The 15,036-nt window shown below is 41.4% G+C and overlaps 1 protein-coding gene across 4 annotated transcripts in view; it reads left to right on the top strand.

The window, feature by feature from the left end:
* The window catches only part of COL14A1 (collagen type XIV alpha 1 chain), a 255,166-nt gene that overhangs the window by 208,020 nt on the left and 32,110 nt on the right, over window positions 1–15,036 (top strand). For all 4 annotated transcript variants that reach the window (XM_037739316.1, XM_017530706.2, XM_017530707.2 and 1 more), the window contains exons 41-42: window positions 9,223–9,276; window positions 9,742–9,813. In XM_037739316.1, the coding sequence (XP_037595244.1) occupies window positions 9,223–9,276; window positions 9,742–9,813 (126 nt within the window). The remainder of the gene's footprint in view (window positions 1–9,222; window positions 9,277–9,741; window positions 9,814–15,036) is intronic.

The following is a 15,036-nucleotide window of genomic DNA, read 5'->3' on the forward strand; positions in this document are numbered from 1 at the left end:
GTATTAAGCTATTGAGCCTAGTACACATTAATTATTTTTCCTGATTTTTTCCCTGCTCTCATCCTTCACCCACTGACAGGTCCCAGTGTGTGGGACCTGTCCCAGTTCCCTCTGGGAACAGGTCCCAGTTCCCTCTGTGTGTCCATGTGTTCTCATCATTTAGCTCCCACTTATAAATGAGAACATGCAGAATCTGGTTTTTCTGTTCCTGCATCAGTTTGCTAAGGATAATGGCCTCCAGCTCCATCCATGTCCTTGCAAAGGACATGATCTTTTTCCTTTTTATGGCTGCATAGTAGTCTACGGTATTTATATACTACATTTTCTTTATGCAGTCTATCATTGATGGGCATTTAGGTTGATTCCATGTCTTAGCTATTGTGAATAGTGATGTCGTGAACCTACACATGCATGTGTCTTTATGACAGAACAATTTATATTCATTTGGGTATATACCCAGTAATGGGATTGCGGGTTCAATGGTAGTTCCGTCTTTAGGTCTTTGAGGAATCACCACATTGCCTTCCACAATGGTTGAACTAATTTACACTCCCACCAATAGTGTAAAAGCATTCCTTTTTCTCTGCAACTTTGCCAGTATCTGTCTTTTTGTTTGGTTTTGTTTTTAACTTTTTAATAATAGGCGTCCTGATTAGTGTGACGTCCTGATTAGTAGACGTCCTGATTAGACAATTAGATATCTCATTGGTTTTGCTTTGCATTTCTCTAATGATCAGTGATATTGAGCTTTTAAAAAATATGATTATTGGCTTCTTTTGAAAATAAGATATACATGTCCTTTGCCTACTTTTTAATGGGGTTTTTTTTTTTTCTTGTAATTTTGTTTAAATCCCTTATAGATGCTAGGTATTAGACCGTTGTCAGATGCATAGTTTGCAAAAATTTCCTCCCATTCTGTAGGTTGTCTGTTTAGCCTGTTGATTGTTTTTTGTTTTTTGGCGGTGCAGAAGCTCTTTAGTATAATTAGAGCCCACTTGTCAAGTTTTGCTTTCGTTGCAATTGCTTTTGGCATCTTTGTCATGAAATCTTTTCCCATGTCTATGTCCTGAATGGTACTGCCTAGGTCGTTTTCCACTGGGTTTTACACTTAAATTTTTAATCCATCTTGAGTTAATGATTATGTATGGTATAAGGAAAGGGTCCCTTTTCAATCTTCTGCATATGGCTAGCCAGTTATCCCAGCACCATTTATTGGAGTCACCATTTATATAAGGAGTCACTTCCCCATTGCTTGTTTTTGTCAGGTTTGTCAAAGATCAGATAGTTGTTGGTGTGTGGTCTTATTTCTGGGTTCTGTATTCTGCTCCATTGGTCTATGTGTCTGTTCTTGTACCAGTGCCATGTTCTTTTGGTTACTGTAGCATAGTTTGAAGTCATGAAGTGTGATGCCTCTAGCTTTGTTCTTTTTGCTTAGGATTGCCTTGGCTATAAGAATGAGATAATGTACTTTTAAGTAACATGGATGGAGCTGGAGACCATTATCCTGAGTGAACTAATACAGGAATAGAAAACCAAATATCACATGTTCTCACTTGTAACTGTGAGCTAAACATTGAGTACATATGGGCACAAAGAAGGGAAAAATGGACCCTAGGACCTACTTGAGGGTGGAGGGAGAAGAGGATGAGGATCAAAAAACTACCTGTTGGATACTATTCTTATTACCTGGGTAACAAAATAATCTGTAAAACAGACCCCTGTGACATGCAGTTTACAACAAACCAGCACATGTACCTGTGGACCTAAAATAAAAGTTTAAAAATAAATGAATAAGTAAATAAAATAAAATAGTATATATATATAAATAATATATATATATGTTTATATTTATCTGTGCATATATACATATACATTTTTAATGCACGTATGTGCATGTTTATGTTACTGAAAATTCCCCTGTGTGACCCAATGCAAGGATTGATCTTGGATCTCTAGCCTGGGACAGTGTTTACAGAGTCTGTGGCTTCTAGTTGCTTGGCCTCAATCTGGTGGTTGATCTTAATCCTTTGCTGCAAGTAGCAGCCTTATTTCTAATGGCTGACTGCCACACTGGTCTGCTTACAGAAGTCCACAGCCATGCCACAGGGTTGAAATGGTGCAATGGGGTTTCTTCCAGCATTTCTCTAACCCTGACTGCTTAAGCCTGGCCCCTTTCAACAAATTCATCTGTTGCCAGCTGCTTACAGACCCACTCTACCCGAGAATGTACTGTCAGTTGAATGACCTTCACAATTGGCCAGAATCTTAAGGTTAATATCATGACCTACCATTGTTGGCTTCAATGAAGGCATGAATGAAGAATACCATAATTGAGTCACTAGTTTTAAGCAGTATTTCTGCTGGCTACAGAAACATAGATATTCTCCCTTCTGATTTGAATTTCAGTTGCAACACCATTCATGGACGAGTCAGTTTTTTAGATACCATAAGCACAGTACCTAGAAACTACAAACTTTTAAAGAACCTACCAAAAAAATGTTTAGAGACTTAAAAACACACACACACACATCTATTTGTTCTAGAGTATGGAAAAGTGAAAAATGGAAATTAAGAAATGTTTAAGTAGATGTCTGTATATGCTTTGCCAGTTTCAGCCATAAATTTAGTATTTATTCAAATATTAGCCATTTTGAAAGCAAATTGTGGGTTAGATATACTTTTGTTGATAAATCATAGCCAACCATAATTTAATAAGTTGCCCATAGGCAAATGTTTTTAAAAACAAATTATAAAAATCCTTTCAAGCTTTTATAGCAAGAATTATGTTTAATGTGTACTGTGGGTACATACTAATATTTTGAGGTAGGAAGATTAAAAAGGAAAAATGCCTAGAGCTATTCATGTTATTAAAAAAAAATCCGTGTCTGTTGGGTGACTGATTTCATACATTTAAAAAGAAAACTGCCAGCCTAAGTGAATTCACATATTATGCTTATTGTTTATCCTCCTATTTCCTAATATTCATTGTACATTGCTTGAGTTTTCTGATTTTTGTTGTCTGTTTGTTTCTGAGACAGAGTCTTACTCTCTCACCCAGGCTGGAATGCAGTGGCACGACCTCACCTCACTGCAACCTCTGCCTCCTGGGTTGAAGCAGTTCTCCTGGCTCAGCCATTCGAGTTGCTGGGATTACAGGCATAAGCCACCACGCCCAGCTAGTTTTTGTATTTTTAGTAGAGATGGGATTTTGCCATGTTGGTCAGGCTGGTCTCGAACTCCTGACCTCAGGTGATTCGTCCTCCGCAACCTCTCAAAAGTGCTAGGATTACAGTCATGAGCCACTGTGCCTGGCCAAGTGTTCTGCTTTTTATGAGGCTGCTTATTCCCTAAACACTCATCTTCTTAGATTGACTCCCTGGTGTGAAATGGAAAATTTATAGATATAGATAGATTTTGGAAAATGCAAGTACCTTTTTAGCTGTTAATAGTTGAAGACCATTCAATGAGCTTTGATTATAGTTAGGCTGAATGACAAAGCTAGAATTCACCATTAATTTACCCTACAAAATGCAGATACTTTGCAAAATTTTTCTTTTCACCAAGTTTATTGCTTTTATGTAAAAAGCTTCTGCTACTGCCCCTCACCCTGAAGTGAAGATGTGAGAAGAAGGGCCTGAACATTGCCCTTATAAGAGTTGACTGGCTTGCTCAGTGAGAGCTGTAACATGCAGTCGTGTGTGAACAGGGAGATTAGTGGTGTGGGCCCAATCATTCTGATTACTTGATTTAAATTCCACTTCTTCTGTGAAAATTTATCTGTATCCCAAAGCCTGGGTTAAGTGCTCTTCCTACATGTTCCCATTGGAACTCTATAGTCTTTCAGCATAGCACATTGTTGGTTTCTTTTCATTGTTTGACTATTGTCAAAACTGTAAACTCTTAGAAGAGTGACCATCTTGTTCATCATTATCTACCTAGAGTCTAGCAGAATGCCCAGCATGTAGTACCTGTACAGACATTTTTGGACAAATGCAAGGCTTCCAAATAAAAATCTTTCAAAGGTAGATTTACGGGTGTCATTTAAGAGCTTAAAAATACAATGATTTTATGAGATGGAAAATGTGAACATGTTTAATTTTCTAGGGTGAAAAAGAAATTTTAGAAAAAATGGCTTTGTGTTTTTGAAATGGTGTTAAGGGTAATATCCTTTTAGTTATCACAATTTATAATAAGGAAATTTTAATTTGGCATATTGCAAACAGATAACTCACAGCAGTCTTAAAAACACCTTTGTTCTTGGCTGGATGCTATGGCTCATGCCTGTAATCCCAGCACTTTGGGATGCCAAGGCAGGTGGATCACTTGAGGTCAGGGGTTCGAGACCAGCCTGGCCAACAGGGTGAAATCCTGTCTCTACAAAAATTAGCTGGACATGGTAGTGCATGCCTGTAATCCCAGCCACTCAGGAGGCTGAGGTAGGAGAATTTCTTGAACCTGGGAGGCAGAGGTTGCAGTGTGCTGAGATTGTGCCACTGCACTCCAGCCTGGGCAACAAAGTGAGTGAGACTCCATCCCAAAAAACAGAAACAAAAACAAAAACCCACCTTTGTCTTTGAACCATTAAAACAAAAGTGTTTTTAGTATTTCATGACGGTCCAAGAAAAAAGTGCCAGAATAAAATGCATGGTAGTGAATGCTACTGGTGCCCTGATTGGACCCCCTTTACCTAGCAGGTGAACGACATCTCCAGCTGCTATGGTACTGACTGCCAACAACTCATAATTGTCTCCTTCTCCAGATAATTACCCTTGGAAATGTTATCTTGGCCTTCGGTCAATGAATAACTGATATGGTTCATAGAATTTTACTGTGGGTCAACTCTGATGTGTAATTTACACTCCAGAGCTCCCCGTGGGATCACACAGAGGTTTAGATAACTCACTACTCTACCTAACCTCTTCCCTGGCACTACCCTCTTCTTTTACTACCTTATAGGTTTCTTCCAAGAACACTCCTACAATAAGTCAAATACGCAAGGATCTGGGTCTGCTTCTAGGATCCTAACCCTAAGCTTTTACTAAAATGAAATTTCAGCTTCTGAGGGTAGGATGACTCCTGATATCTTTTTGACACATTCGCGGAGGGTTCAAGAGCAAAAGGAATAACACCAGCATTCCCCTTGCCCTACACATTTCCAGACTCATTCTACCTGTGATTCACACTTATTCAACATGATAAGCAGAACAGAAGCCTCAATTTTATTCAAATTAAGTATTTATTTGTGCAGTACATTTTAAGACGGAGTTTCACGCTGTTAGCCAGGCTGGAGTGCAGTGGCACAATCTTGACTCACTGCAGCCTTCACCTTCTGGCTTCAAGTGATTCTCATGCCTCAGCTTCCCAAGTAGCTGGGATTACAGGCACTCACCACCATGTCTGGCTAAGTTTTGTATTTTTAGTAGAGACAGGGTTTCACTATGTTGGCCAGGCTGGTCTCAAACTCCTGACCTCAGGTCATCCACCCACCTCAGCCTCCCAAAGTGCTGTGATTACAGGTGTGAGCCATTGTGCCTGGCCATGTGTGGTACCCATTTTATGCCAGCAATGTGTTAGGAAAGTAGCAATGAATAAAACATAATGTCTGCCCTCAAAAAAAGAAGAGAACAAAGAAATTCCAACTTTTGAGGTTTCTCTTTAGGTAGAACTTAAAGCAAACAAACATCTTGTCCAGTCTCTGCTTTATTTATTTTTTTGAGACAGGGTCTCACTGTATCACCCAGACTGGAGTACAGTGGTGTGATCACAGCTCACTGATGTTTCAACCTTTTGGGCTCAAGCAATTCTCCAGAGTAGCTGGAACTATAGGTGCAAGCCATCACACCAAGCTCCTTTTTTTTTTTTTGGTAGACGTGGGGATCTGTCTATGTTGCCCAGGCTAGTCTTGAACTCCTGGGCTCAAGTGATCCTTTTGCCTCAGCTTCCCAACATGCTGGGATTACAGTTGTGAGCCACCACACCCAGCTGCAGCCTCTGCTTTTGATTTGATCACACTGAAGCAGTAACCCTTTCACCAAATTGAGCTCATATGGAGGAGCAACATTTCATCTTTCCTTCCAGATGATAAGCACATGGTGTCCATAAATCAAGTGAATTCAAACCTCTTCAGTGTCATAGATGAGAGCACTGACAGATGGTTGTTTTCTAAACTCCTTCTCACATGGTTGAGAGAGGGGGATAAATATGTTATTTCATGCTGCTCTTCCTTGGAGCAATGCAATTTTCTGCAGTTTCTTTTCTGCAGCTTGCCTCCTTCTGTGAAAAAGTTTCTCCTCACTTGTTTTTGGAATGTTCCCCCTCTGGACACAGCCTGGCAGAGACTGAGAGAGAACTCTTGGCGTAACACTGCAGTTTTGGTTGCTGGGCAGTTGTGTTGGCCACGTGTCCTCTGTGGGCTCATGCGTGTGTGCATGTTCAGTCCCTATGTGGTGCTGTAAGAGCTTTAAAGTAGGAAGCAAAAGACGCCTTTTTTGAAAATGTCTTCTTATGTTAGTGAATATGTGCCCAGGGTTCATTTTTCTGAGAACTTCATCTCAGAAATAAGAATATATTATTAAAAACTCCTTTAAAAATATAGGTTTCTTTTCAACCCTCTCTTGGCCCCAAGTTTTCTCACTTGTAATATGAAGGAAATGGAAAGGATGAGTTCTCTTGTTCTGTTCATCTATCACATATTCTGATTGCTTTTGCCCTTCTTCCTGGACATACTACATTTAAACACCATTTAAAATAACTTACTGGCTGGGCGCAATGCTCATGCCTATAATCCCAGCGCTTTGAGAGGTTAAGGCATGCCGATTGCTGAAGCCCAGGAGTCCAAGGACGGAACTCTATATTTACAAAACATACAAAAATTAGCCAGGCCTGATAGCACATGCTTGTAGTCCTAGCCATGTGGGAGGCTGAGGTGGGCAGATTGCTTGTACCCAGGAGGTCAAGACTGTGGTGAGTCGTGATTCTGCCACTGTACTCCAGCCTGGGTGACAGAGCAAGACTGTCTCAAAAAAATAAAATAGGTTATTTCAACTTATACCAGTATTCATTTTTATTGGTTAGTTAGCAGATTTAAGGACCTGTGCATGTGTGTGTGTAATGTAATCTGTATCAGGGTTTATCAATACTAATATTTTAGGCTGAAGTGAAAGAAATAAGTAGTATTAAAAATAAAAATGCTAACTTATATATAGAATTGGATAGCAATTAAATAAACAACCCTAAAATCTCAGTGGTTTAATGCAATGAAATGAAATACAATAAAACTTTATTGTTTGTTCACAATCCTGAGCTGTCAGCAAGGGTGGGTGGAGGAATGGGGGGTAGGAAGTCCCTGCTCCACACAGTCGTGTAGAAACTCAGGGTCTTTCCATCTTGGAACACTCTCATCTTCAACATTTGGCCTTTGAAATTGCTTCAGAGTGAGAAGGTGTAGCATCACCCACTAGAAATTTGTATGAGCCACAGCTGAAAGTAGCCCCTTTTCATTGGCCAGAGCTCAACCATGTTGCAAAGAAGCTGCAAAGCATCTAAGCCATGTGCCCAGGGAGGAAAGGAAACCCACGTGCCCAGGGAGGAAAGGAAACCCACAGGTACCGGAGAGCCCATGCATCCTCTGCCTTATCTGGTTTCTAACTTGCTATAGTTATGAAGTTGAGAGCGTGGTGAAGGGCCTTGCTGACCAGTGGTTCTCCTCCACACTCATCCTGCCCCTGCGTATTACTGTTCTTACGCTGCTAATCAAGACATACCCAAGACTGGGTAATTTATAAAGGAAAGAGGTTTAATTGACTTACAGTTTCATATGGCTGGGGAGGCCTCACGATCATGGCAGAAGGCAAAGGAGGAGGAAAGTGGTGTCTTACATGACAACAGGCAAGAGAGTGTGTGCAGGGGAACTCCCATTTATAAAACCATCAGATCTCCTGAGACTTACTCACTATCATGAGAACCTCACGGAAAAGATCCACCCCTATGATTCAATTATCTCTCACTAGGTCCCTCTCATGACATGTGGGAATTATAGAAGCTACAATTTAAGATGAGATTTGGGTGGGGATGCAGCCAAACCGTATCACCCTGTCTTTGTATCACCTCTTGTATTCTCCCAACTCGTACACCATTTCCTTTCTCTCAGCCTTATTACTGCTGTCTTTTATTTGACACCTTGAGGTAGGGAGACAATGTGAGTTGGACAGACATAAAAGATGGATTTTCATGGTAAGATAAGTGGAAAAGATGGCTCACTGGAAAAGTGGCAGGAATCTCTGAAAGGGGATTGGGAGAGTCTGCAAAGATGCCAGGAGAGGTTTCAGTTGGAAAATAATTATTCCAATGGGACACCAAACCCGTGGTGAAAATTCATTTTCTCCCTGTAGTATCAGGTGGTGTTCAGAACAAATTTTATGAAATTTCATGAATACGATAAAAATTTAGATTGAAGATTCTCTCTTAAGTTAACTGCTCCAAAGCAGTTAAGGCCAGCATTCACACTTAAGAGCTATAAACATTTAGGAGTAAGTCATTCCAGCTCTTGCAGTTTTTGAACACTTAACATTAAAAATAACACACATACACATGTGTTCTATAATTTAGGAAGATGTTTTATAAAGAACATCACTTGCTTTCTGCCTTAAATCCTTCCACCAGAGAATAGGGAGCAAGCACTTGCTCATCTGTAAGCCCACGATGACACTCAGAAAATCTGCCCAAGTAGTCAAAGCTCATCATGCCGCAGGAAATCCTCCCAAGTCTCCTGCAGCTTACTCCTGAGGTTGCAGGCTTTCAGATACATCATACTCTTAATGAAAGACATATCCCTCTGATAGGGATTCCCTGCCCAAGACTCCCTTAGGTCGTGAAAGACACTAATTCATCTTTCATCTGGTCATTAATGACCAAGAATGGATCCTTTTCCCATTTGTTTTGCTTAGTTTAGTAAAAGCACCTTTTGGAAGCAGGTTCCTGTTTTGGTTTGTAGGTGGCATTTCTTATACCTAAAATTCTTGCACTGGACAATTTAAAGGAGCCAACAGACACAAACATCTGCTGGTAACAATTTCCATGAAGAGTTTTAAGGCAGTGAATCCTTGGTAGTCCAGGGCAAGCAGCAGGACTTGACCCCCAAACGTGAAAAGGAATTAGACGAGCCCATTCTGAAAGCCACAGAAAGCAACTGCTTAACTGACACACTGTGTTTCTTTTTGTCAGGGCCTCCCAGGAAAGGATGGCTCCTCAGGACCTCCAGGACCACCGGGGCCAATAGTAAGTCTTTTCAGAAACTACTGGGACATACTCTGCTTTAAAGCATTTCATTTCTTTTGAGAGGTTTTCTTTTGCCAGATCTTTTACTCAGTAGCCATATTTACTAGTGTAACAACTCATCCCTTGGTAGAGAACTCTCCCTAAAACTTTTTAAAAAGATAACGTATCCATATTGCCTGATTATTCTATCCTGAGCCATTTTGCCAGAGGATCACCTGCCTTGATTTAGCTTTTATTAAATCACAAGTAAGGCTTGAATTTGAAAAACCACACCTGACCTGTAGTGAGGAGACCAAAAAAAGTCTTCCCTCCATTTTTGGGAATTGAGAAGAGGAATGAGGTCCTGGTGATGAGGGGGAGGGAAGCTATCGTGTTATGTATTTGTTACTCTTGCTTAAAAGTTGGCTGTCATTGATGAGAATTTGTGATTCCTGACTTAGTTCCATTTTCCTTCCTCTCTTCTAGGGCATTCCTGGGGCCCCTGGAGTCCCTGGCATCACAGGAAGCATGGGACCGCAAGGCGCCCTGGGACCACCCGTGAGTATGCAGCAGTAGCCGGTCAGGATGTATGTCCAGTCGTCACGTTTATTTATGTGTTTAAATTTACCAGCATCTCTATTAGTCAGAAATGTGTATTCAGTACTGGATTCCATGGGAATTCGTAAAGGAAATCAGAAAAGCTCCTAGGATAAAGATGAAGATCAGATTGTGCGTATGCCAAGGCTAAAGATAAATGGTCCTAACAGGGAATAATCTGTCATGCTTTTGCTTACGTATGTTTCTATTGCTTGCTATTCTGTATTTGACTAAGTAAACTCAATATTACCTTTCCAGAGATTGGGTACAACAGCTATGTATTAATCAAGCCGGGTTCCCAAAGGGAAAAATATAAAGCTTGGGAAATTCTAGGTTTAACGGGAGTGAGATTAGACTTTTTTCCACATTCCACAAGACAGAATTTCCCATTAAAACACAAACTCACACATAAGTGAGAGGTGTAATAAGTGAAAACACAATGAACAGAACTCATTACCTCTTATTTTTGTACTTCTAGTCTCTTAGGTTGGTGTTTAAATGTGATCAATGGGAGGGGAAGGGATAAGGTGAAAGAAAAACAAATGAGCACATCTGGGCCTGTTTCTTCATCTGTAAAATGAGGTCACTGTATTACATGGCCTCTGGAGACAAGCTTGGCATCTTCTGATGACATGCAAGTTGTTCCTTCTAGGTGTTGCTGTTAGTCACCATTCTGATATTATCTGTGAACTGCTAAGTCTGCATCCATAAACTAAAACATTGAAAATGCAAAGATGTGTATGACTGTAAACACACTAAGAATGTGTGGAGCGGTGAAATCTGATGGATGAGGATGGAAGAGTCTAGTGAATTAGATTCCTATTACCACTTAACAAATTGTCACAATCTCAGTGGCTTAAAACAACACAAATTTGTTATCTTACAGTTCTGCAGGTCAGAAGTCTGGCACGGATCTCACTGAGTTAAAGACAAGGTGTCCATATTTCCCTTCTGGAGGATACAGGAGAGAATCTCTTTTCTTGCCTTTTCTAGCTTCTAAAGGCCTCCCACATTCCTTGGCTTATGGTCAACTTCCATCTTCAAAGCCAGCAATGTTGCATCTCTCTGGCCTTTCTGCCATAGCCACTTCTCTCTGACCACAGCCAGGAAAGTTTCTCTTCGGGACCTATGTGATTACATTCAGGCCACCTGAATCTCCAGTCTCCCTAGATAATTCCCAAACTCTTAACTCAAATTTATAAATCACATTTGCAAAGTCCCTTTTGCCACATAAGGTATCATATTCATAGGTTCTGGGAATTAGGGCATAGAAGTTTGAGGGGCCTTTTTTCTGTCTACGATAGCAAATAATATAGAACAGAAATATTGGTTCTCATTTTGAAAGTGGCCTGTCTTCCTCTAGCAACCCAGAGAGGCTTCTTCCTCTTATTCTTGAAACTCATTTTAATAAAATTATTTCATCCTCAGAATCCTTTTCTGGGCCATGATTCACATGAGACATTTGCAGATCCACAAACCCATACAGGGTATGCACACAAAAAAATACATCTTGATTTTAGCAAAACGTCCTGATTTGCACATTCAAATAAATGTTATTCTTAGTAATCACTTTATACAGCTGTATCTTTATTCCAACTACACTGTCATTCAAAATACTTTTAGATCTCTTCTTTTTATATCAACCTAGTTAATAGGTCACAGAAGAAAATCTGATTGCTTTATCTTCACACATTCCTTTTCTTAGTTCAAAAAGATGTTGCCGAGTATAACCCATCACATAGAAACATACACTGAAACCTACATGTGTGAGCACATGAAAAAATGCATGTACACACACACACACACGCACGCACGTACCCGTCTTCATCATTCTTTCACTGCAAGCTTATCTTGCAGTGAAAAAAGAAGGAGCTATAGAAAAGATTAACTAAATGGCTGAAATTTTTCTAAAAACTGAAAAATATATCAATCTAAATCCAAGAAGCTCCTGAGCCCCCAGAAAGGGTAAATATGGAAAACGACATGTAGAGATACATCATTTCAAACTGAGAAGTAGCTGTGTAAGCCACATCACTTGCACAAATATTCATTTGATTCTAGGCTGTTTCTTACCAGAAGAGAAATTTAAAAACATACTGTCTTCTGTTTGGCTTCAGTCTGCTTCCCAGAATGCGCTCCTGGGAACCAGAGTTTTAAATATATCCACAGTGCCAGACAGCATGGAGTTCTTGTCAAAGAAGTGCCCCTGACATGACCCTAACTAGCTGTGGAAGCCACATGCACAGAAACTGCATGCCTAATCTGTTTCTCATTCATGGGAAGTTTTAGGGCATCAATGGCTTTGAGGCATCCAGAAGTGAAGCTAGAAAACACCCAAAACTAGTTTAATTTGGTTAGACAATAAATATATATGGGCATGCGTTCCTTGTTCTTACTGGCATCTCCTAGAACTAGTTTCTTCTAACCCAGGCTAGGAGAAAACAATCTCTAGACTGATCCTGACCCAAGAGGGATGGAAAGGGGAAGAGGGAAGGAGAGAAGTGCAAGCCCTGAGAGCTTTGAGAGAGTTGACATGGGGTGTGGAGAGCTAGAATGAGACCTGGAATCAGTGAGTAACTGTGATAGCACCCTGCTCACCCACCTGGCCTATGGTGGCTCTGGATTAGACTCTAAATGTAGCATATACAAAAATACTAACAAAATTTTCCCACAAATAAAACTCTTGTTAATAATGTTATTTTTGTTGTAAATCAGCAGAAAGGGGTCCTTGATAGCAGCAGGAGGGGTCTTCGTGCCATTGACACTCTGATCAGAGGCAGAAGCCATTTGGTCTGCAAGCACTGGGTATGGATACCACAGTCGGCTTGGGGATTTCCTCCCAAAAGCAAGTTGCTCTCTGAACTGTCCAGCCCAGACTTTTTTGGGCCTGCTGGCTCCCAGATGCTTGCTGGCTGCCAGACTGGCATGACTGTGACAGCAGGCTCTGTGTCATGGTGTTAAGGCCTTGATTGATTTCCCATGGATGTCTGTCTAGGAAGGCAGGAGGGAAAGGGACCAAGAAGGACAGGCTGCACTGCTGAAAATAGCAACATGTTTCCTACAGTGGGTGCCAGAAACGCCTGCTTTCGTGCATTCTGCCTTCAGCTGCCGGCTCCCTGGGGCAGATTGTACATAGCTGCTAGTATTGGCTTAGGTACGGTTCCTGCCCTGCAGTTGTTAGAGAGTGATAAAACACAGAAAAGAAGGAGCTGCTTACTGCTGGGGCCATGTGTTCAGCCAAGTAGACAGGTCCAGGGTTATATCATTGAAAGATCATTGCATTAGAAGTCAGCATATGTGGGTTCTTGATGCAGCCTTGTCGTGACTCGAAGTAGCTGTGTAAGCCTCATCACTTGCACAAATCATCTAGCCTTTCAGAAGGTCAGTTTCCTAATTCATTCATTTAAAATGTTTAGGGAATGAGCACAACACATATAAGACTACATGGTGGGGAGGGGTCATGAGGGATACAAAAGACATCAAGACACTTTTTGATACATATGAGAACTCTAGAGAGAATGATATTTTTATATAAGAAGCTGTAATAACGGACAGGAAGTGTGAAATGTCAAGAAAAAGGCAAGGAAGTTGCTATGAAAGTTCCATTAAGAGGGAGCCGTGGTGGCTCAGGCCGGTTGTCCTGGCACTTGAGGAGGTGAGGCTACACATTCAAGGCCAGCCTGGGCAACATAAAAACCTCTCATTCATTAAAATGAAATAAATAAATAAATACGGCCGGGTGTGGTGGCTCACGCTTGTAATCCCTGCACTTTGGGAGGCCAAGGCGGGTGGATCACCTGAGATCAGGAGTTCAAGACCAGCCTGGCCAACATGGAGAAACCCCATGTTTCTCCATGAAACATACAAACATACAAACATTAGCCAAGCATGGTAGCACATGCCTGTAATCCCAGCTACTTGGGAGGCGGAGGCAGGAGAATCTCTTAGACCCACGAGGCGGAGGTTGTGGTAAGCCGAGATCACACCATTGCACTCCAGCTTGGACAACAAGAGCAAAACTCTGTCTCAAAAAAAAAGAAAAAGAAAAGAAAAAAGAAAACTCCATTAAGAGAGACCCCTAAGCTGAGGGGTGGGAGTGTCGGCTTCAGATGGAGAGGGCATTTTGATGAGATCTTGGAATTTGGGTAGGATTCCCACCCACAAAGACGGAAAGACTGCCTCACTTAGGTGGCAGTTGCAGAAAAACATAAGGCAAACACAGAGCACTCCGTCTTTGTAAATTTTAATATTTTTCAATTATTTCTCTAGCTCCATCACGACTACCACAGTTTCATTTCAGGCCCTGCTCACTGCTCACAAAGACTATCCCAGGAGGCTGTCATTGGCCCTCGGGCCTCTGCGTTAGCCCTGGTCTAGTCCATTTCCCAGCTGCCAGAACATCTTTTGGTGCAGCTCCTACATGTTACTGCCTGGCTTGAATCACCTCCCTATCCCTGGAGGAAGGAGTCCAATTGTTCAGCACAGCGCTCATGACCCTGTAGGATGGGCCCCTACTTTCCTTTCCAGCTTGCATTGCCTTCCTCCCATCACTTGTTGTTCAGACACACATTATTTAAAATTCCCGAAAGATATGGCATAGCATTTCACACATTTGTCTTTGGGGTTGGAACAACCCATGGGATGCCCTTTGGGATGTTCTTTTGCCTTACTGGGCTGCATTCTTTTTTCACCACCTGTTAAGCTCCCGGCAAATCTTTCTTTAAGGCTGCACACCTCTGGTGTAAAGTCACCCTTCCCTTCACGGCCATTAGGTACTGCATTTCAACTGTTGATGTTTGTCTCTCCATTAAAAGGATAGTTCCTTAAGGGCAGAAATTTTACATACGCCTGCGTAGTGTCCTAGACCCCAGCTCAGTATCTAACACGTAGAGAGTACTTAGTATGTGTTTATTAAAAGAAAAAAAAGAAGGCTGGGTGGGGTGGCTCTTGCCTGTAATCCCAGCACTTTGGGAGGCCAAGACAGGTGAATCACTTGAGGTCAGGAGTTTGAGACCACCCTGGCCAACATGGTGAAACCCCATCACTACTAAAAAAACAAATTAGTCAGGCATGGTGGTGGGTGCTTGTAATCCCACCTACCCAGGAGGCTGAGGCATGAGAATCGCTTAAACCCAGGAGGCAGAGGTTGGAGTGAGCCAAGATCATGCCATTACACTCCGGCCT

The sequence above is a fragment of the Cebus imitator genome, unplaced genomic scaffold (genome assembly GCF_001604975.1).
Source record: "Cebus imitator isolate Cc_AM_T3 unplaced genomic scaffold, Cebus_imitator-1.0 Scaffold68, whole genome shotgun sequence".
Taxonomy (NCBI): Eukaryota; Metazoa; Chordata; class Mammalia; order Primates; family Cebidae; genus Cebus; species Cebus imitator.